This window comes from Cicer arietinum, chromosome 2 (genome assembly GCF_000331145.2).
Source record: "Cicer arietinum cultivar CDC Frontier isolate Library 1 chromosome 2, Cicar.CDCFrontier_v2.0, whole genome shotgun sequence".
Classification (NCBI taxonomy): domain Eukaryota; kingdom Viridiplantae; phylum Streptophyta; class Magnoliopsida; order Fabales; family Fabaceae; genus Cicer; species Cicer arietinum.
In genome coordinates this window covers 11,382,465-11,408,421 of record NC_021161.2, presented here as the reverse complement: position 1 = coordinate 11,408,421, position 25,957 = coordinate 11,382,465, and the positions used below count along the sequence as shown (strand labels likewise).

General features: G+C 30.6%; 4 protein-coding genes across 4 annotated transcripts; 3 read left to right on the top strand and 1 right to left on the bottom strand.

Annotated features, from left to right (window-relative positions):
* Positions 1-34: 34 nt before the first annotated feature.
* LOC101493470 (xylan glycosyltransferase MUCI21-like) lies at positions 35-2,940 on the top strand. The gene is made up of 2 exons (XM_012712856.3): positions 35-246; positions 1,480-2,940. Exons 1-2 carry the CDS (start codon positions 147-149, stop codon positions 2,739-2,741), a joined length of 1,362 nt encoding a protein of 453 aa, XP_012568310.1. The 5' UTR covers positions 35-146; the 3' UTR covers positions 2,742-2,940.
* A 1,314-nt stretch (positions 2,941-4,254) lies between these two features.
* LOC101509241 (uncharacterized) lies at positions 4,255-6,156 on the bottom strand. Its single transcript, XM_004490123.4, has one exon. It carries the CDS (start codon positions 6,095-6,097, stop codon positions 4,370-4,372), a length of 1,728 nt encoding a protein of 575 aa, XP_004490180.1. The 5' UTR covers positions 6,098-6,156; the 3' UTR covers positions 4,255-4,369.
* Positions 6,157-7,788: 1,632 nt separating this feature from the next.
* On the top strand, positions 7,789-8,943 carry LOC101493143 (uncharacterized). Its single transcript, XM_004490075.3, has 2 exons — positions 7,789-8,500; positions 8,614-8,943. Exons 1-2 carry the CDS (start codon positions 7,943-7,945, stop codon positions 8,725-8,727), a joined length of 672 nt encoding a protein of 223 aa, XP_004490132.1. The 5' UTR covers positions 7,789-7,942; the 3' UTR covers positions 8,728-8,943.
* A 2,514-nt stretch (positions 8,944-11,457) lies between these two features.
* Positions 11,458-23,621, top strand: LOC101492814 (glutamyl-tRNA(Gln) amidotransferase subunit B, chloroplastic/mitochondrial). The gene is made up of 9 exons (XM_004490074.4): positions 11,458-11,648; positions 12,890-13,634; positions 16,433-16,642; positions 17,383-17,523; positions 17,642-17,845; positions 21,148-21,345; positions 22,276-22,344; positions 22,854-22,970; positions 23,055-23,621. The coding sequence occupies exons 2-9, from the start codon at positions 13,044-13,046 to the stop codon at positions 23,133-23,135; spliced, it is 1,611 nt and encodes a 536-aa protein (XP_004490131.1). The 5' UTR covers positions 11,458-11,648; positions 12,890-13,043; the 3' UTR covers positions 23,136-23,621.
* Positions 23,622-25,957: the final 2,336 nt, after the last annotated feature.

The following is a 25,957-nucleotide window of genomic DNA, read 5'->3' as shown; positions in this document are numbered from 1 at the left end:
TATATATCATTCGAGAATTAGTAGTATCCAGAAACATTAATTACGTACTAAGAGTTTGTGTTTCTGCTTCATGAAACAGGGTGTTATGATGAAACATTAAATAGCGTTACTATTAAATTCTGCTAAGTTTACTTCAGCCTTTAAGGATGGAAGCAAAGACACCAACATTGTCGAAAACGTTTATATTATTTTCCGTATGTGCCATATGGGGACTCGTCTTCATTTTACAGATTAATATCCTGCGAGGTAATATTTAATCCATTAAACTCCATTTTATGTTTTAATTAATGTATGCTCCCGAGTTTAAATCCGAAAGAGGTAGAATTTAAGGACGGTTTTTTAATTTTTTTTTATCAACTAGTTAATGAAATAATTTTTCTGAATAAATTTGATTGCTTTTCGTAGATGGTTACAAATTTAAAATCGTCATGTATATATGGAAACAATGAAATTAATAAATTGCAAAAATATTTTAAAGTTATAAAAATATAAACAAAATTTATAGTGAGAATATAAAAAACAAACTTATTTGACCTAATAAAAAAATGTAGAGTATTTAATATTTAAAACTTAATTTTTTTTTTATAGAAATTTGTTATAATTATTTAAATGTGTTACAACTTAACCGGAAAAAAAAAATTAATCTATGACTATTTTCAAATCAATTTTATTTTGCCTCTATGGATGCCATAGACCAGCCTTAGGTAACAGAATATTTTTTAATACGAGACTAAGAAACCTTCTAAATAAGTTATTTCTAGAATTAAACTCAAATTCTTTTTTGTAGAAATTTTTAATAATTATTATTATATTTTATTATATTTTTATGACCAACATTTATGATTGTTGAAATTGCATCAATGTCATTTTTCAGTCAATTTGTTGTAATCATATTACACATATGGTTGGTAACTTACCTTTTATTCTTAATCTTTATCATTGAAATTATGGTAATTTGGTCTTTTGTTACACCGAAAATAATTTACTAATTTTTTTTAATTAACTTTCTAGGTTATTATCTATTTTATGTTTTATTTATTTTGTATTTTCAAAATGTATAAATTTGTTTTTAAATCTCATCAAAATCATTTACTTCTTTTGGGTAGGTAGAAAGAGCTGTAAACACCCCTTAAAACTCACAAACACATATATTATATAAATATAGTATTTGATAATAATGCTAAGATAGTTGTACATTTAATTTAATATTGCAAATTCGACAAATTAATTAATGTGGTCAATAACTCAATATACTCTATAACATATAAATATATTATATTTAACTTCATTCTTTTCTACATCATGAACTATATAGAAAACAATAAATTTATTTTTAGTTATCAATGTAAAATGAATTGAATTTATATTTTTATTCATAATATATATTATATTATATATAAAGTAAATTCCGAAAAAAATAATCCTGAAAATGTCATGAATGTTAAAAAAAATAACTTATATTAAAAATTACATTTGCAGATGCTACTATATGGAAAGAGAAACTTTGGCGAATGTTCACAATTTCGGAGTGGGATTGGGATTTGGAAGCTAACAATAGTAGTTCGGTAATCACATGCAATCGTTCTGATAAAAATTTTGATTTGTGTAAAATGAATGGTCCAACACTTTTGGATAAAAATTCATTAACTATGTTTACATTGGGCCACCACATAAGTACCCAACCTCACACAATTGAGAAAATTCGTCCTTACCCTCTAAAGCCTGATAAAATTGCAATGTCCTATGTTAGAGAATTAATTCTGACATCAGCACCACCAAAATCATTATATTGTGATGTGAAACATCATAGTCCAGCATTAGTGTTCAGTGCATCCGGGTACAACGGAAATTTTTACCATGAAATAAATGAAAACATTATACCACTCTACATCACAATTAATTCTCTATATCCTAATCAAGATGTAATACTTGTGATTATGGATGGTCAGGATTGGTGGTACCAAAAGTATGAGGATTTGTTATCCGCATTTAGTCCCAACCATAAGTTCATCAACTTTAATAACCTAACAACTACTCATTGTTTTCCATCAGCAACCCTAGGGTTGATTAAACATGGACCCGTTACCATAGACCCTAAATTGTTACAACCATACCCTAAAACCCTAATTGATTTCCGTGAATTTCTAAGAAGTGTATATATAAAAAATGATACTAGTCAATTAGTGGATCCCAATGACAATAAGGGTAAGCCACGTCTCGTATTGGTGACTAGAAAGGGAAATGCTAGACGTGTGATTTTGAACGAAGAAGAAGTCGTTAAGGTAGCTGAAGATGTAGGGTTTAATGTAAAAGTGTTTGAGCCATCAAGAGATTTCTCAATGGCTAATACTTTTAGGTTGATTGATTCAAGTGATGTTATGTTAGGGGTGCATGGTGCAGGCTTAACACATTTGGTGTTCCTTAGAAAAGGTTCGGTTATGTTTCAAGTGGTGCCTATTGGGCTTAATTGGGCCTCGGAAACTTATTATAACAAACCAACTCGGTTTTTGGGTTTGGAATATTTAGAGTACAAAATACAGGCAAATGAAAGCAGCTTATCATGGGAGTATGGAGCTGATAGCTTAGTCATCAAGGATCCAAAAGCTTATACCGAGGGAAAATGGGATAAGCAACTAGTATATTTGAAGAAACAAAATGTCATCATTGATACAATTAGATTTAGAAAATACTTGATTCAAGCATATAATAAGGCTAAGATATTTATCAATACTACTAGTTAGCTTGCTAGTTAGTTTTTTTTTTTTTTTTTTTAAGCATTCCTCTATACCCTCTCATTCTCATTTTCTATTTGGCTGTATAATGATGGGAATCCTAGTTTGTTAACATTATGCATTTTTGTTGGAATTAACTATTATTATTGTCTATGATGAGTTAATTTGGTGTTATATAAGTTGGAATAAGGGTGGTTTTCTTGTTGTATATGGAGAGTTATTCAATTTCATACTTGTGTAGAATCCCACTAGGATGCTATGACGAACACATATATATGAACATTGGATACGACACGATAGTAACATATCGACACCGATAATACTTTGAAAAAATGAATTAATACGCCGATATATGTCGGACACTGAACATGCCTTCACACTCTTTATAAAGATATTGTATGTTACTCACCAGAAAAATTAAAGCGCAATAGCATAAATGCATAGCCTTAATTTAGCAGCATCACCGCAGTTACTTAAATTTATGATAAACAAGCTAATGAGTGAATCATCATTTTCATTCTTGGAATTATAAGGGTTGGCATCAATTAAATTTGTGACCGACTTTTACTTGTATAAGTAATATAATTGTTAATTTTTCATCATTAGTTAATACTTAATATTATTCACTTTATTTTATATAAGTAGATTACTCATTTAGAAAAACTGTGATTAATCATTACTTAAGTACATACTCGATGAGTTTTAAATATAAGCAAAAGTTCAAACATATTTAGTCTAAATTTAAGCCAAATATATTTTAACTTTTACTTATATTTAAGACATGAGGCAGTAGGTTTTATCTGAAGTGAACATATCTCCCAAAACTCAAAGGCATTTAGTTTGATGTTTTCTTAGAAAATTGAAATGGTTGTGGAGTTAATATGGATCCGGCTCTCTGCAGTAAGAGATTCCTGGCATTGTGTCTCAAGTCTTATTTATTCAATTTAAATACTAAGAGCGTGTAAGAATTGACACTGCAAGTTTATTTTCTAGATCACTAATATTAGTTAACATGACCCTTGTTTTGGAGCCAATTTTACTGTCAACTACTAATGCAAGTACCCTAGTTCTCATCAAACTTTTAAAAGGTACCTACTACTGATACCTTAACAAGTTCTAATTATAAAATGCTTATTTATGAACTATACAATCAAAATGCCTTTTTTGTTACTTATACATGATAATCACATAAATAATTTTGGATTTGATGCACCAGTCTAGAAATCTTGGTATGAACAATTGTTTGGCATAACTTCTTAACATAAATTTTATTGTTAATAGTTTATTATGTTTATAGGCAAATGCAAAACCAATTCTTGGGATATGTGAAAAAATAAGAGTTTTGTTTTTAACAGGAAATAAAAGAATTCATTAATTAATAAGGAGTGTATGAGAAGGTGATTACATGTTAAGCAAGTTCTTGTGAGATATATATACTTGCATCAGGAAATTGTTGAGTCATGAGAACGAGAGAAGTAAAATTGCAAGTAATTGTTGAAGTCATAATAGTTAGCAAGGCAACAAAAATACAATATCATCAACCAAACTACAATTCTTTAATATTTATTTATCATAAAAATGAAAAACAAAATTTAGTGCAAGATTGAAATGTTGTAATTAAGATAAAATTACAAATACTAACAAATAAAGCATCCATGATCCAATAAGGGTTTCCACTTCTTGTTACGAGGACGAAAATGCGCGGGAGCCATAATCTTTCTCAATGTTGGCCTTGACATAACAATCATCATCCATAAATCAACATCAGCAGCCACTTTACAACAATGCTGCAAATTTATCTCTTTTAGTTGTGTGCAGTTTTCTACTACTTGCATCACTCCCTTTTCCGTGATTTCTGAACACTGTTCCAAATTCAAATGTAGTAGCCAGGGACAACTCTTTGAGATCACATAAAGTGTTTCATCATCAATTTTTGTCATTTTCAAGCTCAACACCTCCAATTTAGGAACTTGGAAGTTCATTCCAAGTAGGTTCACTCTTAGACAAGAGGCTAAGTTCAAATGCATAATTTTAGAACATTTCCTTAAAACTTCAACAATACCTTCATATATGCCCCAACAAGAGCTGATGTCAAGAAACTGCAAGTTTGGGCAGAATGAAGCAATTGTTTTGATGGTTTCATTATTCAACCACGGATTGGAAGACAAATGGAGAGACTTCATTTGAAGATTTACATCAAAATCAATCAAAGAATTATCCTTCACTACACCCGGTTTTCCAATACTTGTGTATTCCATTCTTATCTCTTCAACAAAAGGACATTTCTTAATAAGTGTAAACAAAGTTAATTCTGTGAGCATCCTACAATTACTAAGGTTGATAGACACCAAATTACCAAGAAACAAAGACAACTTAGCTACACGATGATCATCCAGAAACATGGCAAGTTGAAGATCCAAATGCTGCAAAAAACAATACTTGGATAACAAGTAATGGATTCCAACATAACCAAAGCCACTACAACGATTAAGCACGAGTCTCTTCAAACGAAGAAGACCTTGGTTTGCAAGAGATTTAAGCAATTGGTTTGAGATATGTGAAGAAGACAAATCAAGACAAGTCAAATCCTTCAAACTCCTTAGAGAATCAATGAACATCCCTTCCACTTCCTTAGCAAAATTAACCGAAAAAGACTTTAAATTTGGTCTCTCTCGCATCGCAGAAGCAATGCCAATATGAGTTAAGTGTATGCAATTTAACACAACAACCTCTTCAAGAAACTCGCAGTTTTTGAATAGATGAAAAAGCGACGAGTCGTTAATGAAGTTACTATTAGAGAGATTAACCTTCCTAAGCTTGGGAAGTGCTATTGAAAAAGCATTTATATCAAAATCATCAACAAAATCACCAGTACATTTAGGTAAAGCTAAACATAGGTCAAGTTCTTCAAGTAAAGGAAAACAATGAGCAATTACAGAAATATCAGTTTTATGAATTGAATCAATGTTGGAACAAATTAGAGAGGTTAATGTTGTAATCTTTTGGGAAAAAACTTGCAACCCAATTGAGGGAACTGTGGGGTGATTAGAGAGGTTAAGCGATTTGATTTGTAAGGGGAAAAGAGATATTTGGGAGAGAAGCGCGTCGCGGTCACCGGAGAAGCGCGTGAGGTCGAGGGAAGTGAGGTTGGTGAATCTTTGGAAGAGATTACGAAGGAAAGGGAGGGTTTGATTATGGATTGTGAGAGAGAATTGGTTAGTGCTGGTGATTGAGAGAAATTGTTTGGAGACGGCGGAGATGGATTGTAGGTAGCGGCGGTGGTGGTGGTTGTCGCCGTCGTTGAGAGAGTTGAACACATGTTCCCAACATTCGTTTGGTAGATAGAACGATTCTGTTGCTGCCATTGATTTTGATTTTCTGTTTCACTAATTTAGTGATGTGAAACTTGTGATACTATATATTTATATAGGATATAACAGATTCCTAAAAACTTTCCTTGGAATGATAAGGTTTTTATGAAAAAATCAACATCAAAAAAAATCTTTTAATACATTAGATTGATTTTGTATAAAAACAAATCTTTTAATAGATTGATTTTGTATAAAAAAAATCTTTTAATAGATTGATTTTGTATAAAAAAAATCTTTTAATAGATTGATTTTGTATAGAAAAATCTTTTAATATGTGAGCTATATGTACTATTTAAAAAAAAATGACAAACGTCGTAATGATAATTTTATAAAATTATTTTCAGCTCTACATGATCGATTCTCTCTCACACCTCCAATGTGTTTTTTTTATTGATGTAAATAATTTATGTATTTTTTTATAAAAAAAAAAGTTTATGCTTTTGTGTATCTTCATATTGCTTTTGTATATTATTAGTTTATATAAATCATTTTTATAAATAAACAAAATTGACTTCATGTTTTTTCTTTTTTTGGAAAAAAAACAAGACAACACTAAAAATAAACTAAAAGACTCAATCTCTTTAAGAAAATAATACATTTTAAATTAATTAATAAAACACTAAATGAAAAAGCTTGTCAACAAAACTAAAAACCTGCTATTTCTAGAAAGAAAGAAACCAAACTTAGCAAAGGAATATATAACTGGATATATTTCTTTATGCAAATATGACTTCATATTCTCATACATGAAAAGAATCAAAATATTAAATTTAAAATAACCACAAAAATAATTAGTTTTTGTAAGAAAGCGGTTTTTGAGATAATTAATTATAAACCATTGGATCAAAACTTACGACTAAGACTAAAAGGTTATTAAGCTAGCATTCACAAATATTGTGACTTAATTTCACTTGACACCTCATCTGCTAGCAAAAGAGCAAGGGTAAATAGTTTTCTCGATAATTATGAAAGTAAATTTTTTTTTTTTAATAGCAATCAAAGTGAGGGTTGTACATATGTTTATTGGATTCAATTCAACCAAAATTGGGACTCAAATTATGTAGTAGAGAATTTTGGTTTGATCCCAAAAATAAATCAACATTTATAATATTGAATCGATTTTAATGAAACCGTTTATTTTTTGTTTGGGTTAAAGTGAATTATAATTTACTTAAATTATTTTTGTTTTTAAATTTTTAAAAAATCATACTTTTTGCAAAAAATTTACCTTATTTTAATTCTTTCAAAAAAACATAATATAAATATTTGTACTATTATTTTAACATCAAATATGTAACATACAATAAATATCAAATTTATAAACTTTATCATAAAACAGTTGCAAACATGAAAATAACAAAAGTTATAGACCTTTTGCAACCATCTAAATAATCAAAGTGCAAAATCCTAAAATGAAATTTAACAAAAGACTTAGCCATCTAAAATTTTATGTTTAAAAAAGAGTAAGAATTACAACAATAAAAAATTAGAAAAATTAGATCGGATCAAATTCAACTTTATGAAATATCCAATTGAATTAATCGATTTTCTTATTTTAAAAATTAAGTTAATTGAATCATGCAACTGAAACAGTTTTTCTGAACTGACCAGGTTCAATTTGATTGGTTTAGTCGATTTTACACAATCCATAAGAGGATTTTGGGAATATAACCCACCCGTTTGGAAGCGAAATGAAGGATCCAAATAACCCGAACGTTAAAACCGCCCCCTATTCACTATATAAATTACTTTTCCCGCCCACTTGTTAATTCACCCACCAACACATTCAATTTTTTTCATTTTCTCTATTCTTATTCACATTCAATTAATTCTCTAAAAATGGTGTTACAAGGTTCCAAAGAAGAAGAAACTGAACCTATGGAAACAAGTCCCAAGAAACCCCTTCACAATTTCACCTTCCCGTTCTTGAAGTGGGGAGCAAAAGGTGATCGCCATTCTTCAAGGTCTAATCACTCCACACGAAATCCACCCACCGCTTCACAACCCCAACCAATCATTTGCGATTATCCAAAAAAAGAAGAAGAAGGAATCGATGTGCTGAGAGAGAAGCCCGCGCTTGATCTCAAAGCCGCTACTCAAACAACGAAAGATGCCATTTTCAGAGATTTTGAAAAACAAGAACAACAAACTAAACCTCCGCTAACGGTAACGTCAGTGAGAATTGACGGCGCCGTTAATGTGTCGTCCACGTCGACAACAACAAATACTGATATTAATATTATTAATAATAATAATAATGATAATAACACGGAAAGACCGAAATTATCCGTTCAGCTTTCGAGGAAGGAAATTGAAGACGATTACATGGTATTGGTGGGCCACGGCCCACCAGAAAAGCCCGAAGAAAGGCCCAAAGCTGTTCAGAAACACTTAGACGTTAGTTGCATTTTACTCTATGCAACATTGCTTTGTTTTTTGTAATTTGTTTTTATTTTTTTGCAACTGCAAGATTTTAAGTCCCTAATTTTGAATTTTTTTTTTTTTTGCAGACTCTTTTCCCTGGGTTATGGTTAAGAGAGGTTGATGAGAATATGTACAAGGTTGTTGATACAAATGAGGATGGGAAAGGGAAAGGGAAAGGGAAGTGCATTGATGAATCATAATATTAGTTTTGGTGGATATAATATGGTTCATTCTTTTGTTTATAAGAATAATAATACTTCACCTCAAAAATTGTGGTTAAGACTTAAAGAGGTTGATAATGATAACATGTACAAGGTTCTTGATACAAATTTTGTTGTCAAGTGTCTAGTTTGTTTCTTAGTATTGTTAAGTTTGGTGTAAATTGAATTTGACTTGTGAATTACATTGGATCCTTGATTTTTAACTTTGTCCCTCCAAAATCGGTTTAAATATTGAGCTATTTTAATTTGTACTAGTTTGGCTCATCTCATAGAATGAGAAACATATTGATATATCAACAACAACAAAAGATTAATGAGTATGGAGTTTTAATTATTTCTGATACACGCTCAAGTGTTACAAAATTGAACCTTCCATTATGTCAGATGTTCTTTTTTGAAGCAGTATTCACATCCAATTTTTTTTAAACAAAGTATTAACATCCAAATTGATTACAATTCAAAAATATAAAGTTATCTAAAAATTTGAAAATCATATAAAATTGATTTTTTTTTATTTTTTTAAATCTTCTTTTCAACTTCTCTGACATGGACATATACAAATTCTAATTGTTATATATTTATTATAATTTTAATTTTATGCATTTTCACAAATATCTATGATATACTGACAATGTAAAAAAAAATTATACTGATTTTATATATAAATTAAACACTTTTATTATTAGTACAAAACATTATATTAATGTATTATTTATTATTTTATAATATATTTATATACTAGTTTAATGTATTTTTTACTACTTTATATATTTTTAATTTAATTGATATTTTTTTATCTTGTAATGTTAATTTTTTCTATGTTATATATGTTACGTCTTATTTAGGTTATAACACGTTATTTGACAAAATAAATCATTGTATGTTGATAAAATAAAATACAATAAAAAAACGTAACATACACTAAAATTAAATTATTATTAAAAAAATCACGCCTTGGTGAAACTGTTAGAGCCTCCCGCGACACATTTTCGAAAAAATCTCAAAGTAATTATGGCATTATTTCTTAACAACAATGATTTATTAATCATCTATTAAAACTGAAATTTTCACTAAGATATATGAAATAATAAAGTCTTTAAAAAAAATTATCCGACATATAAAAAAAATTCTATTTTAAATTACACATTTTTTGATATTATCATGAGTATATAAATAGTAGTATATAATTGTGTAGATAACGAAAGATCACTAATATGTAAAATATGACTGCAAATATAAGTCAATTTACATGTACTAAATTTGAGATATTCAATTATTGGATTGGTCCAATGGCAAAACGTTTTGTAATAATTATGCAATTGTTATGTATTTCTCATGTCAATTATTGTAAATTGAGTATTTCAATTTGAAATAACTACAATTCTACTTGTAGAATTATATTTTTTTTTCACTACGTGTAGAGTCATTGTTTTTTAGTAGTTTAAAATTTTCACTACTTGTTGAATTATTGTCTTTGAGTAGTTTAAAATATTGTATTTAACGGAATAATTATAAAGGCATTATTTGAGATAATGACAATAAATTACAATAGCATTAGAGGTTGACTAAATTTGATAATTTGTGTTGATATTTTTGGTAACCTAAGTATGCCCATTATGGGCTGTTTTGCTCTTAAGTTAGACAACTTCTCTTCAATTAAGTGGTATAATTACTTTGGAGCATAAAAAAGTGAAAATTAAGTGAAAATTAGAGGCGAAATTGCTTGCGCACCCTAAAAAAATTACACTATATAATTACCCTATAATTTTTTAGTTTTGGACGCCTTCAATTTTTAATTTTGCACCCTTACCTAATGTATACATTTTCTTCTTTGTCTTATACACAATACACACACGATCTATTTTTTAAAATTGGAGAAAGAAAAAATATTATTAATAACGGCGATATTAATTATTATTTTACGAGTATCACATGTTAGATTTGAAGTGTCTTTTAAAGTTATAAAATCAAACTCTTACAACTAAGATATCACGTTATAGACAATACACATATGACATATATTTAACATGCAATATCAATGCATATAAAATAAATAATCAATACAACAAAAACCAATGTTGGTGATCTATTCAATACCTTACATAATATCAATTGAATTGTCACATCGTTTACTTCATTATATACAAGTCAAAATTGGTTCTTATATCAAATTTCTCTATGCCTTCGGAGTGGAACTTGGCATTGGAGTTGTATATACTATAACCATGTATCACATAGATTTCCAAAAAAAGAAAAACAAGTCACAAAATGACTACTTAAATATTAAGTATTTCTCGGCCATAACACTTTCATAATATCACAATTCTTTTATGATATTTAAGATCAAACCACAAAACCATGCAACAACCACACATAATACTAAAAATTCTATTTCTCTTTAATTATATATTATATAATTTAAACTTTAAATATTTAATTAATTAACGTTAAAAAATCATCGGTGTGAGACATTATTGACTAAAATGAAAATATTTACATTTTAAAAAAACTTAAATAGTTCTATATGAATATTTGGAAAGATAAATTGTAAAAAGAAAATTACATTATTTTAAAAATAATTGATTAAAATTAGCCGTATTGAAGAAATATTCATTAAATGAGTTAGTATGAAAAATTGATGTTTGTTGGCATTAAAAAAAGCAGAAAATAACAAAAAATAGAACCCGGATAACAAGAATGTGATTATAAGCTGAGCAAAGAAGAGGAAACATTGGTTCAATTGAATGAGACTCATCCAAACGAATTGTTATACCAACCACACAAAAAGCTCCACACTCCAATTTCACTTTGAAGCAGTAAAAGAGAGAGAGCGTAACTTCTAACGGTTTCATTTTGTTTTCGTTTCTCTCCCGCCGCCGTCGACTCCTTCCTCTGCACGGGTAACTCTTCTCCTTCAACAAACTTTTCAAAACCCCATTTTTTGTTCAAACCCTAACTCTCTCTCTTCCAAATTTATTGCTATATTGTAATGGTTATGAATTGTTCAACTTAGATCATTTTCCATTTTGTATACACAGTTAAACCAATGACAATAACTCAATCAATTTTTTTTGTTTTATCATTTTGCGATAATTAACTATATGTAAGGATTGCGTCCCCTACATCTTGCTCTACTATTTTATTACTCATACTATATGTAAAATAAGTTATTTAAAACATATAGTGTATATGCTGTTTACATAACAGCTATATACTCATGAAAATGATAATAATCTTTTTTGAAAACATTGAGGATTTACCAAAATTTGCAATGATGTGATTGTTGTACTCTTGTATTTCTTTCTCAAATTACTGTATAAGAGACCTGCACAGCGTAGCGTGTATACAATCAGCCATATACAAATCAATATAGAATATGTTAAGAAATAAAAACCAGAAACTTACATTAGAGTCCATAAATATCATTTCAATACAAAAAGCTTCAAACCTAGATGCCATGGTGATACAGGGTGAGGTTTTGTGTAAAAGTTGAAAACTTTGGAAAAATTCTGGACAAATGAGCAAAAAAGAAAGTAGCTTAAGTGCCTTTATAGGATGTACAATCAAAGAAATAGATGTTAGTGGATGAGTGTTTTACACATAGTGATGAATTAGTTTATATAGAGAAAATTTGTGTGAGAAATTGTAAAAATATGCAGTACAGTTACTATATTTATTTCAATGTTTGTTGTATAACCTGTATATAGTTTAGGATTAGGAATTAAGTTAAATAGTACAAATTTGAAAGTGGCAAGTAGGGTTTAGGAATGTAAGTATGCGGCTGCTTATTATTTAGGGTTAATTTAAAAAAAAAAATTGTTTTTGAACTCTATTTTATAATTCAACACTCAGTGGTTGTTAAACTTAATGCTGTTTAATACAATATAGAGTTTATATGCTACAATTTTGAAAGTGGCAAATAGGGTTTAGGTTTGAAAATAGGCGGTTGCTTGATATTTAGGGTTAAGTTTCAAAAAATTGTTTTCAAAATTCAAACGATATTGAGCTTTATTTTACATTGTAACACTAACAGTCGGGGTACTATATATACAGTTATAAATGTCAATGTAATATTTTCTAAATGATTTTGTCAAAAAATATTTCCTAAATGATTGACATTTTAAATTGTTTTCAATTACAGGTTGGGTAATTAATGTGGTGCAATTTTGAGGTAAGACCAAATAGTTGCAATACGAATTGGGAAGGATTGAATGCCTAATGATTCTGAGAAGAGGGATTATTGCAGGTTGACACGTGGAAAAAAGTTTGCTTGAAATCGGTGTATAATAGTATAGATGTCTTACACAAGTTTCAGAACCTTCCAACTTCACTCTTTTCTACTCAAACGAAGAAATGGGTTTTTTTATTCCACAACAACCAAAGCCACAACACAATCCCAAACACAAACCAAACTTTCAGCAAGTACCCAATCCAAAAAACTTGATAAAATCCCAAAAGACTACGAACCTGTGATTGGTATTGAAACACATGTTCAGCTTTCTACACTCACCAAAGCCTTTTGTAATTGTCCTTACAATTATGGGTCTTTTCCTAATACTAGCATATGTCCAGTTTGTATGGGTTTGCCTGGTGCTTTACCTGTTTTGAACTCTAAGGTTATTGAGTTTGCTGTTAAATTGGGACTTGCTCTTAATTGCAAATTGGCTTTTAATTCTAAGTTTGATAGGAAACAATATTTTTATCCTGATCTTCCAAAAGGGTATCAGATTTCTCAGTTTGATGTGCCAATTGCGGATTCTGGTTATCTTGATGTGGATATTCCTTTGGAGTTTGGTGGAGGGCATAAGAGGTTTGGCATTACAAGGGTTCACATGGAAGAAGATGCAGGGAAGCTCTTACATACTGAAACTGGAAATTACTCTCAGGTGGGTTCTTTGGTTATTAATTTCTTGCTTCAGTCTTTAATTTTTTTATTGTTGTCTGTTTTGCATTTATTTTTGTCAATTAATTTGGTGTCTTTTATCATAGTGGTGGATGTGGACTAGTGACATATTGCATTTGTTCATGGATACATTTATATTTATTTTTTTTAAAGTTTATTTTTTTGCGAAACTTTATGTTGGATTAGTCTCACATATTTCTTTGTGTATAACTTTGTTTCGTAACATAAAATGCTTTGTTCCATACATTGTCCTGAATGATTATCACTTAATGTTGGATAATCTTTATGTAAGGAACTGAAGACCCTTAGATCTTCCAAGTCAGGTAAACTGCCATGGATAAGTTCACATTAACTTTTATCAGCAAAAATCTTTGAAGGGATCGTGTTTTATAGGCTATAGTGTAGACAACATATTGAACTGCATAGCACCAAACTCTCTTAGCCAAACAAGATTGAAAGAGCAATGCTCTAGTCACATTTAACCCATATTGATGACTTTACTCCATTCTCATCCTTTTTGGTAGTGACTACATAACTTATTTGATACACAATTCCATTTGAAGCATAGAAAGAAGACATGCAATATGAACCGTACTTATATTATAAGATTGAATAGAGAAAACTGAGAACGGCCTCCCAAATAATTTGGAACTTGTTTCTGCCGAGTTGATATTCTGGTAGGTGCTGGTGGTGGATAATGATTGGTGAAAGACTCTGGTTGTGCATGAGGCTGTGGGGAAGTTGGGGGTGTAGGTGTAAATCTGTTTGTGATGGTGAATTTATAATGTGATCATCAAATGTAAGATATGACGCATTATGCACAGAAGGTAAACAAGGCACGTCAAGGGGTTCAATATCTGTTTGCTGTTGTGATTTGGAAAGTGAGAAAATTGTCTCATAGAAAATACATTTCTTGATGAACTAGATGAATGCACTTTCGAGCTCTGGGATGAAATTGACCTCTACAGGCAGAAAGAGTGGATGCAAAGTATAATGTTCCAAAGACTTTGAGGCGGGACAGGTCTTGTAATTTGTTATGCATGATGAAGTATGGAGAATGATTATTTAATTTTGACGAGGGAAGCATATTCATGCTGTTGACAGCATGTGCTTACAACATATGACCAAAATTGAATTGAAAAATTTGATTGAAACATCAAAGCTCTAGCAATGTTTATAATTTGTTGATGTTTCCTTTCAACAACTCCATTTTGTTGGGGTGTTTCAATACATGTTAATTGATGTATTATACCTTTTGATTTATAGAATGAAGTCATGAATTCAACGAGAGATTTTCTGGTTTCACTTTTAGATTCTATTAACTTAATCCATGTGACCGTAGACTTATAGTTATCATCTACAAAGGTTAAAAGTAACTTCTGGCCATTTATAGAGGAATGTGCAAAGGAGCCCCTATGTCTTCATGGATCATGCCAAAAGCAGAACTAGAAACGTTATTGCTATGAGTAAAAGATGATTTCTTTTGCTCGGTGAGATGACAAATCTCACAAGAGTGAGAAAGGGGTGGGGTATGGCACATTGAGGTGTCGTTATATAAAGAAATAGGATTGAATGGAAGAGTGTCCTAACCTATAATGCCACACATCATTGACATAGTACTAGTAGCATGAGCTGAACTATCAATGGTTTGAATAAGAGCAGAATTTGACATGGCTGATCCAGTTTTATCATTGCAGCCTTGCGTTGGCAGCACTATGATGTAGAGTCCAATGAGAACCTTAGCATATCCAATTCTCTTCAATGTGTTCAAATCCTGTAAGACACAATGACCGTTAAAAAAAAGAAATTTCACTAGTTTAGTAACAGAAATCAAATTGAAATTAGTTATGAAAAGAACATTATGTAAAACAAGTGTAGGGATAAGATGTATTGTTCCTGAAAATTTGGCAATTGTGTAGCCAAAGCTTTGTGTTCCACCTAATTGATATGACTAACCTTTCTTTCTTGTTGAGTGACCATATAGAAATCCTTGATGAGAGAGGACATAGGCTCCATCAATAGTATTTGTGAAGAAACGACATCATCACATTCATTAAGGCCTTGAAGAAAGACTAAAACATAACCACTGTCTTTGTAATTTTTACAAATCTTGGAAGTAGTGCATCAACAAGTGTTAGGAAATGGGCGAAAATTGTTTAGTTCATTTCCCAAAGAACTCTAAGCTTGGTAAAGTATTTTGCAACAGAAAAGGTCACCTTGTTTCAAGGAGTAGATATCAGCAGAGATATGAAAAACTTGGACATTGTCACCTTGTGAAATTCTGTCTTGAAGCTCTTGCCACACCATGTGTTTTTTAGTATTTGAAATACGGAGTTAGTTAGGGTGGTTTTTGTTAAAAAGTTAGTTAGGGATGTTCTGGAGTTAAAAAGGAGATTGATCATTTTAGTAAAATAGTGAATACAGTAGTGACTCTATTGTGAAAGGGGGAACCCTTTGGAGGAGAGTTTTGTCTCCTATTCTTTCTTATTTTCTCAATGAAGTGTTCATTCTTTTCAATTCAATTCTGTGGTTCCTAACATCATGTATGTTGTGCCAACCCAGATTTTACTGGTTGCAATTTCTGAATTCAATGATTCATTTATAATTATTTGAAGTTTTATGAGACATCTTAAGTCGGATCAGTTTCACATATTTCTTTGTGTATAACTCATGTTTGGTTAAATGCTTTGTTTCACTCATTGAGCTGAATAATTATCGCCAAAGGCTTGATAACCTTTACTATGACACAAATATGTTAAATTTGATGGTATTGTTTCACAGGTTGATCTAAACAGGGCAGGGGTTCCTTTGCTAGAAATAGTTTCTGAGCCTGACATGAGAAATGGTATTGAAGCAGCAGAGTATGCAGCAGAATTACAGAGGTTGGTTAGGTATTTGGGAGTGAGCAATGGCAATATGCAAGAAGGTTCCCTTCGTTGCGATGTAAACGTATCAGTACGTCCCATTGGGCAGTCAAAGTTTGGGACAAAGGTATTAGTCATTTCTTCTATAAAAATTATTAGAATCTTTTAATGTGGCACTTCGTTACATTATTAGGCAGCTTGTTTGTTGTTCTTGCTGTTGAAATTGCTTGGAAACTTTGTTGATTCTTGCTGATGTTATCCCTACTCCAATTATTCATTATTCTGTGAGAAACTCGGAATATGCTGTTGGAGGTTAATTCATGATTAGTTATGTTCTTTACAAGGCTCGAGTCGCGTGAGCATGGCAATCATTATCCTTTTCAAGACATACATTGGACTATATTGGTGTTTTGAGTGCAATGGAAGTAGTTGCAAGCAATTAGTTGAAGCATGAGAAATGTGTTAATTATTACCTTGATATCCTGACATTTTCTCTATAAATCAATAACTTTTTATATTATTTTATTTTACTTACACTTATGTAGGAAATAAAAGTTATTATTTGAAATGATTAATTTGGCTTTCATTTTCCAAGAAAAGAATTAATTCGACAAAGTTTTTGGGGTTTTATTAGCATGAAAGTATAAAATGAAGAGCATTTGTTATCAATTGATCTTGTGGATAAGAATGTTGTGTTGTCTTGTTCTATTCTATTGACACAATACTCTAAAAATGGCTCGACTCTTGCTTTCAGCAGAAACCAAGTACCGCCAAAATGATATTACTTGAGCTTTATGTTGCAATGTAGTATTAACAAATAAATCATATTACCAATTTAGGCCCTAATATAATTGTTTGTCCTGGCAGGTTGAAATAAAAAATTTGAACTCATTTGCATCAATGAGCAGAGCTATTGATTTTGAAATTTCAAGGCAGGTGTTACTTCATAGTCAAGGTCAAGAAGATCAGATAGTACAGGAAACTCGACTCTGGGAAGAAGGCACTCAGGCTAGTACTATACACTCATTATGTTGTTGTTTTTCCTCTACGTGTTTTAGTAGGTACAAGAGCTTTCTTTTCTCTCTTGCTTATTTTCTTGCATAATAAGTTTTGTTATTCTGTTTAGAGAACAATTACAATGAGAAAAAAGGAAGGGCTCGCTGATTATCGATATTTTCCAGAACCAGACCTTCCATCAGTAATCCTTTGTCAGGAATATGTAGATGGTATTCAAAATTCTTTACCAGAGCTTCCTGAAGAAAAACGTAGACGATACGAAAAGATGGGATTAGGCATGCAAGATGTTCTTTTCCTAGCTAATGATAAAAATGTGAGTTACCTGCTGCTTTCTAAGGTTACTAGATTCTGTACCAGTGTTGATGCAGTTGACAGCAAATATATGTCCCTGATAGAACCAGAATTTATTTAAAGAAACCGGAGGTATTATTTAGAATGACGTATTCACTGAATGAAGAGGAGTAAGCCTCTGTTAGAGTTTCAAAACAGAAACTAGATGGAGGCAAGTTCCTTACAATTAGGAAATGAAAAATATAAGTAAATTTATGTGTGTTTCTTGTGAGATCACACCTTCTATTTATAATGATGTTGCAATAAATACATTCAATGTCTAGGAAGTTGTGTTGACTAGGACTACTAACAATTAGCCTAGGATGTAGCACAATCGAAGAATAATAAAAACATACACTAAATTTTAACACTTTCCCTCAAGCTAAAGCTTACTATACTTTAAGCTTGTTACATCAAAACATTTTATCACCAAAAAAAAAAATGAAACTAACAACTGTCAGACTAGTTTGAAAAGAGAAGGCACCATTAATGATTCATGTGTGAAAGAGTCACCACTGGGTTGATCATCAGTGGGAATAAAATGCGCTACTAATATGATTCATACGTGGGAATAGAGTCACCACCAGATTGATTGTCAGTGGGAATAAAAGACGCCACTAATATGATTCATATGTGGGAATAGAGTCACCATCGGATTGATTGCCGGTGGAAATAAAATGATTGTCTGAGCAAATGATACCTTGTCCTTGAAATCAAGTTCTCGCCGTAGCAGATACAGTGCGGAAGGAGGAGTTGAAAGATGAGAGGTTGCTGAAAAATCACCAATCATGAAAAGACCGGCATAAGGTGGCCGGAGACAAGTGCATGCGTTCTCACACACGAATTTGGTGGAGGCATGTGGGACCCACATGTAGAAAAGACAGACACATGTGACGGCGCGTGAATTGTCGGTTGGCAACGGGAAAAGCACCGTCGCGCTCGCCGGAGGATTGCGCGGCGGTGTTTGTTGGTTTGGATGGGGGGTCTCATAGGAAAAGGATAGTACTACGGAAAATGTTGGTTATGGTGCAGCTGTAAAAATGCAGAGTATAGTAGTAGCACACCGGAAAGAAAACGTGCAGTGGCTGAGAACAAGGGCACACAGTGGCGGTGGTACATTGGTAGTGGTGTGGCTGGTTATTAGAAAAGTCGCCATAGTTGACCAAAAATTAAAACAAAACTGAAAGGTGGTGCTGCCGGCGCGGCATTTGCCGTCGGCAGCGGTAGTGAAGCTCAAAGACGAGTCACATAATCAAAAGCTGCTCTGATACCATGAAAAATATAAGTAAAACTGTGTGTTTCTTGTGGGATCGCACCTTTTATTTATAACGATGTTGCAATACATTCAATATCTAGGAAGTTGTGTTGACTAAGACTACTAACAATTAGTTCAGGATGTAGCACAATCAAAAAAATAATAAAAACATATACTAAATTTTAACAGGAAAAATAGGAAGACTACTTGATAATTTTCATGCTTCCCATGCTAAAACATAAGAAATGAAGCAGATAAAGTACTTTCAATCCACCGATCATAACAGAAAACATGGTGGCGATTGCAAGTTCTCCCTTAGTGTAATAGTGCCTAACCATATAGCATAACAACAAAAAACAGCAAAGTAGTGCCTAATCCCATACCCTTTGCAAATCAAGTCCTGTAGTCAATCCCAACACCAAAATGCAGAAACACAGATAACATTCACTGAAATTAATTGTTTGTGAGTCTCTTACCTGTTCCACAATGTTGCCAACTTAGGAAAGAGCTTCCTAGCTTTTACCCAATAACTTGGCCAACGTGGTAGTATGAAGGCCTCCTATTACAGCTATATATATTCAGGGACTAATAAGTGCAACCAATGCTAGCCATGTAGTGAACAAAATTGCCTAACTGCATACAGAACAACCAGAACATTAACCATATTAAACACCATTCTAACAATATTATTCAATGGCATAAAACAAGTTGAAGTTATTATCAAAATGAATAAAATTTTAATTAAGGGGTCTTGTATCACGACAGTATTAGTTTCGATGGCAAACACAACATTGGATGTTTGAACCTCGGTGTCAAAGAATTGATTGTCTTGATACAATATTGTCGTTCTTGTCAGTTGCCTCTCTCTAGTCTACATCCAACAAGAAATTACTGCAACAAACCAAACCCCTCTTTTCACATTCACAACCTCAAAAACCACAAAAACACAGTCAAAATCAAAATCTAAAAGCACAAGTTTTTTTGTTTAGACTAAAACAAACTCACCTGCCCAGGTAGATGCCCAAATAACAGGCACCAACCACTAGAAAGTTAAACACGTACTGCAAGAAAAAAAGCTTCTAAATTTTCAACATCACATTCACATTCAGTACACAAGCACAAAAAAGCAACGAACTTTGGACTGTATTATCAGCTTGTTTACTTGACAATTTTGTGGGTCATCTTGTTCAAATTATTAGCATTGGAACCAGAGGAATTAACAAGATCAGCAAAAAAGCAAAGAAAAAGTGGTAAGGAATTGTAGAAGTTGTGGGATTTTAGATAAAAGGAGGAGAGAAAATAATAAGGGTTTGAATATTATTGATAATAGTTTTATGTTAACTTTATTACAAAAGACTCAATACTAATCTCTATTTATAGAGAAACATAGACTCAATTTTAAATCAGGAACAAATCATAATAATAATGAAGATATTCTAAGATATCTCTATGATTATAAATTGATCCTAGGAAACAACTCAAGATACTCTAATATAATATAAAATATATTATCAAATATTTTCTAATAACCTAATAGGAACAACCATGTACAATTGCTCCTAAAGTTCCATTTGTCATGAGAATGTAATCCAACCCATCAGCAAATCTAAAAAGCTAACAAACCCAACGGATGGAACACTTTCTTGCTTATGTTTTCTGCTGTTTTCTAATGTTACTAGTGTGATGCACATGAGGTATTATTTAGAATTTAGAATGAAATATTCAACAAATTAAGAGGAATAAGCCTCTGCTAGAGTATCATAATAGAAGCTAAGCAAAACGTGCTGAATACATAACTTTATGTATTTGCGGCACCAAATAATTTTTTAATTGTTTAAATACACAACGGTCAAAGATACACAAAACCAACTAATGTATTTCCAGCAAAATAAAAAATGCTGCACAACTTGATAAAAGAGAGTTCAATTTAAGCACAATACATTGGAAAGCTAAAAATTAAATATAAATGTTGTTTATTTATTACTACACATTGTCTGACGTGATTTGTATTTTCTCAATGGATGCATTAGATTGCAGAATTTTTTGATGCTACTCTTGCAAAGGGTGCTGATGCAAAGTTGGTTGCCAACTGGATAATGAGTGATATTGCTGCCTTCATGAAAAATGAAAAGTTGACCATAAATGACATAAAGCTTACACCTGAGGAGTTGTCTGAGTTGATAGCTTCCATTAAGGGTGGAATCATCAGCGGCAAGATTGGGAAGGAGGTATAGTTTGCTTTGCCACTAATGAGTGGTGCATAGTTACATTGTTGTATGTCTAATCATATTCATATCTTCTAGCTTTTCTCATTAGTTTTTCCAGAAACATAAATACTGTGTGGAAGTTAATTGTGTTTGTGTGTTTATTGTGACCAAGGGGTTTAATATATAAAATATGTTGAGCTCTAATGTCCAATTATGAGGTTAATATATTTTTCCTGTTAGAATCACATACTATTTTTTTGAGGTTCAGTGTTTCATGTTAATATAGCATTGAGGAAAATTATTTTTTTGTATATGTTAGATTCATTCAGCATATGCTTCTCTTTTCTATCTCTCAACAGCTCCACCTCTTTTCTGTTTCATCCCGTATACCTCGTTTATTATTAGACTTTACAATCGTCTTTCATTATGAGACTATACCCTGGTTTAGGCTCATGTGTTGTGTATACTTCATTTATTTGTTTCTATGAATTGGAAAAAGAAGGAAAAACAATTAGACATTTAGGTCTTGTTTAAGTCACACCCCAAAAGCTCTATTTTAGTATTTTAAAATTTAAAAACTAAAAAACTTGTTTGGATTACTTGTTTTTAAAAACTATTTTTAATTTTATACTTTTTAAAATTAAAAAAGCAAAAAAGATAAATGGTGTTTTACTTTTCATTTTTCAGTTTTTTTAATTCTCTAGTCAAAAACTGTTTTAAAAAATTAGATTATTAAATGTTTTTCTCATCTCTAAATCTGTTTTTAGCAACAAGTCTTTCAAACAAGTTTTTTCCTTAATTCTATTCTTTAAAACAGTTTTCTAAATCAAATTTGTAAAATAACTTTTAAAAACTAAAATATAAAAATGTTTCAAACAGGCCTTTTTATTATTCTGGAATCTGAAGTTATTTTGCGTTCTGTACTTTTACAATTTGTTCATGTGTTTGCAGATACTATTTGAGCTGTTAGCCAAGGGTGGAAGTGTCAAGGAAATCATAGAAAAAAAGGACTTGGTACAGGTTAGTAGTAGTATCAACAATGATTTGAAATTTTTACTAGTTGTATATGATTGAGTCAGCATTATGCATTGGACAATGTAATTCGTTGGATGTTGAAGCATAAGGGTCCATTTACTTTGTGAAAAATATTTCTGTTTTTATTTTTTAAATTGTGTCAATAAAAAGGGGAGGAATTTTATGAAACGAACAATTGTCCACATTTCCAGAAATGTATCTTCATTAACTAGAATTTCATCTTCTCTCAATAACAATGTTTCATTTAAAGAGTCTCTCGTCTAGATATAATAATAATACATTTTAGAAAATATAAACACAATGTTTTCACAAAGTAAACGGGATCTAAAGTTTCTAGTTTACATACAAACTTTAATATATTTATTATTTTGATTGTGATATTTGTCTTGTTAGTTATTGTGTTTTAAAATCACCTGTGATTTTGAAGCATAAAGTTGCTAGTTTATTGAAGCATAAAGTTGCTAGTTTATTGGATTATTATTTGAAAACGACAGATAGCAGATCCTGTTGAAATTGAAAAAATGGTGGACAAAGTGATTGCAGAGAATCCAAAACAGGTCGAGCAATTTCGAGGAGGCAAAACTAAACTACAAGGTTTTTTTGCTGGCCAGGTATGAACTTGTAGAACTGGAAACAATCGTTATGTTTTCCCCCCTTCTATTATCAGAGTTTCATTTACGTTTGTTCAAATTCAGGTAATGAAGGTATCCAAAGGCAAGGCAAATCCGGGTCTCCTTAACAAGATTCTCTTGGAGAAATTGAATTCTAAAAGTTAATGCTAATAAACTGCTATTGCTATATGCACATCTTCAATACTTCAATATGAAGTGTTGGTAATAGTAATCATATGCATAGCATAGCAAAAATATTGGCATGTTGCATATTTTCTATGAGATAACATGTAAGTTTTGATCTGAGGTGTTTGGTGTTACATAGTTAATCGTGCTCATTTTAAGACAAGGTGATTGGTTATTGGATTGGTTATATTGGCCGAATAGTTTAGCTGATTTTAGAAATAGATTTTGTGCATTGAGTTCCCAAATGGCTGAACTATTTTCACTTCAAGTGTTCAGACTTTGGTGCTCTGTCCTTATTTTCTTCTTTAGAGGATTAAAAGGTCAAGTAGCTTCCCAGATCACGTGGTTTGTTACCCCAATTAATTTATTGATCTTTTCTTGGATTATGTAATGAGAATAATTTGGTGTTCTCTCCTGCCTAAACAACAATAAGAGAGCAAATGTAATATTATTTTGTACCATTCATATTTTATGTGTATTACAAATATATACTTGGATTACGAATTTAGATCATTTGTATACTATGCATTCTGTGGAGAATTTTTTTTATAACATTTTAAATATATTTGCAAAATTTAATTTATTTAAACGGGGAATACCGAAAATATTAATTTTATCTAAAACATAAAATAACCTTTTATAATTTTTAGAATAATCTATATATCAACAATATTTTTTTAGACAACTTTTTACAATATTTAAAACATTATTTTACTTTTGTATTTTGATTATTTAATTTTAATTATAATTTTGACATAGACGTAGCTAACTGCAATCATTTTAATTTAATACATGCAATAATATTTTAAAGTTTCTTAGAATTACATATTTTTTAACAATATATAAAACCAATCTTATTTTAATTTGTCCAACAAAAACAAAAATCTTACTTAATTTTGTGTTTTGTTAAATTTATTTTAATTATTTTAATGATTGACATAACATATATATGTGAATCAGCTTATGTACATTCTTCGTGCAAAAATCAATTCAAGATGTTTAGAAAAGGTGAATCGATTCACCTATGTGTGAATCGGTCATGCAACTCAAGATTTACATCATGCATTCTTCAAAGTTTATGAATCAATTCATATAACACATGAATAAAATCATACCACTTACATAGTTCAAATTTGACGGCTACAAGTCTGTTATTTTTGTTGTATTGTTTTGTTTTTCAACAATTGAACTATAACTCTTTGAATACTAACTTTTTCCTTCATTGGACGCTTTTATTCATTTTTTATTTTTCACTGTTTATTTATTCAAGAAAATAATCAAAATTAAATATTTTTTCTAATTTAATTTCTTGTACGATTTAGTTATTGAGAAAGAAATATCAAATGTGAGATATTATTTATTCAAAATGATGGTTCATTGATAACCAATTAAGGTGTCAATTGAATGCACCTTGTAAAAGCTAGAAAGGATGATATTTTCAATATTAGAGTTGATGATTACTCTAGGGTGCTTGTATCTTTCAAGGTTGAAGGGTGTCTTCATCTTGAAGGTATTGACTTATATTTTTCTTGAGAGAAATGTACTCTGCACCCCCCGTTTTTATCTCTCACCCCCGCAATTTTTGATATTGACTATCTTACCATTTTTGACTTTCCAAAAATTTCAGAATATTTGAAAGTTTGAAACTTTCGAAATTATTCAAAGTGAGTTTTTTTTTTTTTTCTCTATATTTCGAAACTTTAGTTAAATTCAAAACAGTCGAAACTTAAATTAACAGAATTAAATACAAATTTCGAAACTTTTGATAAATCTAAAAGTTTCGAAATGAACTTTTTCAGAAACCTTTGAAAGTTTGAAAGAATGTGAAACTTTCGAAGCTATAACTTTCGGAACTTTTGATGAATTTGAAAGTTCCGAAACACAAATTTCAGAAAATTTCGATGAATCTGAAACTTTCGAAACACATATTTTTCGAAAGTTTCAAACAATCAAATTATGTCAGTTTCGAAAGTTTCAAAAACTTCGAAACTTTTGGAATTTTTCAATTTTTTTAATTATTAATTAAACTTATTACTAAATTTATTACTAATTTTTCAAATTAGGAATAACAATTTATTACTAATTTTGAAATTTATTACTAATTTTTCAAATTAGGAATATAAACTTATTACTAATTTTAAAATTTATTACTAATTAAATTTATTATTAATTAAATTTATTACTAATTTTTCAAATTAGGAATAGAAATTTATTACTAATTTTAAAATTTATTACTAATTAAATTTATTATTAATTAAATTTATTACTAATTTTTCAAAATTCGAAACTTTCATTTAATTTCAAACTTCCGAAAGTTGAATTTTCAAAAGTTTCAATATGTTCGAAAGTTTTGCATTTCGAAACTTTCTGCATTTCAAAAGTTTTGTATTCAATGAAAGTTTCGAAAGTTTCATTATTTCTAGGAAAAATGAACTTCGAAAGTTTCATCATCATAGAAACTTTCGAATTTCTCATAAAATTCTGTTTCGAATATTTGGAACTTTGGAATTTTTATTTACTTTTGTATTTCGAATGTTTCAATATTTCGAAGGTTTGGTAGGCTCAAATTTGAATAATTAAAAGTTTCGAATGAAGTGGGTGAAAAAAGAAAATTAAATTTTTTTGGGGGTTTTCATATATGAAACTAAGGGCAACATGCTATTTTCCATATGAATGGGGGGTGGGAGGTCAAAGTGAGGGGGTGCACGGTACAAAGCTCTTTTCTTGAATGAGTTTTTAAGAAATTTGGTTATTGAGCGTTTAGAAAAGAATGAATTGTTTGATCAAGCTTAAAAATCAAT

What these genes read in the sequence shown, in the direction of transcription:
- LOC101493470 (XM_012712856.3), top strand. Translation starts at nt 147, where the DNA reads ATGGAAGCAAAGACACCAACATTGTCGAAAACGTTTATATTATTTTCC. An exon ending in ACAGATTAATATCCTGCGAG is followed by an intron (nt 247 to 1,479) that starts GTAATATTTAAT and finishes TTACATTTGCAG; the next exon opens with ATGCTACTATATGGAAAGAG.
- LOC101493143 (XM_004490075.3), top strand. Translation starts at nt 7,943, where the DNA reads ATGGTGTTACAAGGTTCCAAAGAAGAAGAAACTGAACCTATGGAAACA. An exon ending in CTGTTCAGAAACACTTAGAC is followed by an intron (nt 8,501 to 8,613) that starts GTTAGTTGCATT and finishes TTTTTTTTGCAG; the next exon opens with ACTCTTTTCCCTGGGTTATG.
- LOC101509241 (XM_004490123.4), bottom strand. Translation starts at nt 6,097, where the DNA reads ATGGCAGCAACAGAATCGTTCTATCTACCAAACGAATGTTGGGAACAT.
- LOC101492814 (XM_004490074.4), top strand. Translation starts at nt 13,044, where the DNA reads ATGTCTTACACAAGTTTCAGAACCTTCCAACTTCACTCTTTTCTACTC. An exon ending in GCGGCAAGATTGGGAAGGAG is followed by an intron (nt 21,346 to 22,275) that starts GTATAGTTTGCT and finishes ATGTGTTTGCAG; the next exon opens with ATACTATTTGAGCTGTTAGC. An exon ending in AAAAAAAGGACTTGGTACAG is followed by an intron (nt 22,345 to 22,853) that starts GTTAGTAGTAGT and finishes TGAAAACGACAG; the next exon opens with ATAGCAGATCCTGTTGAAAT.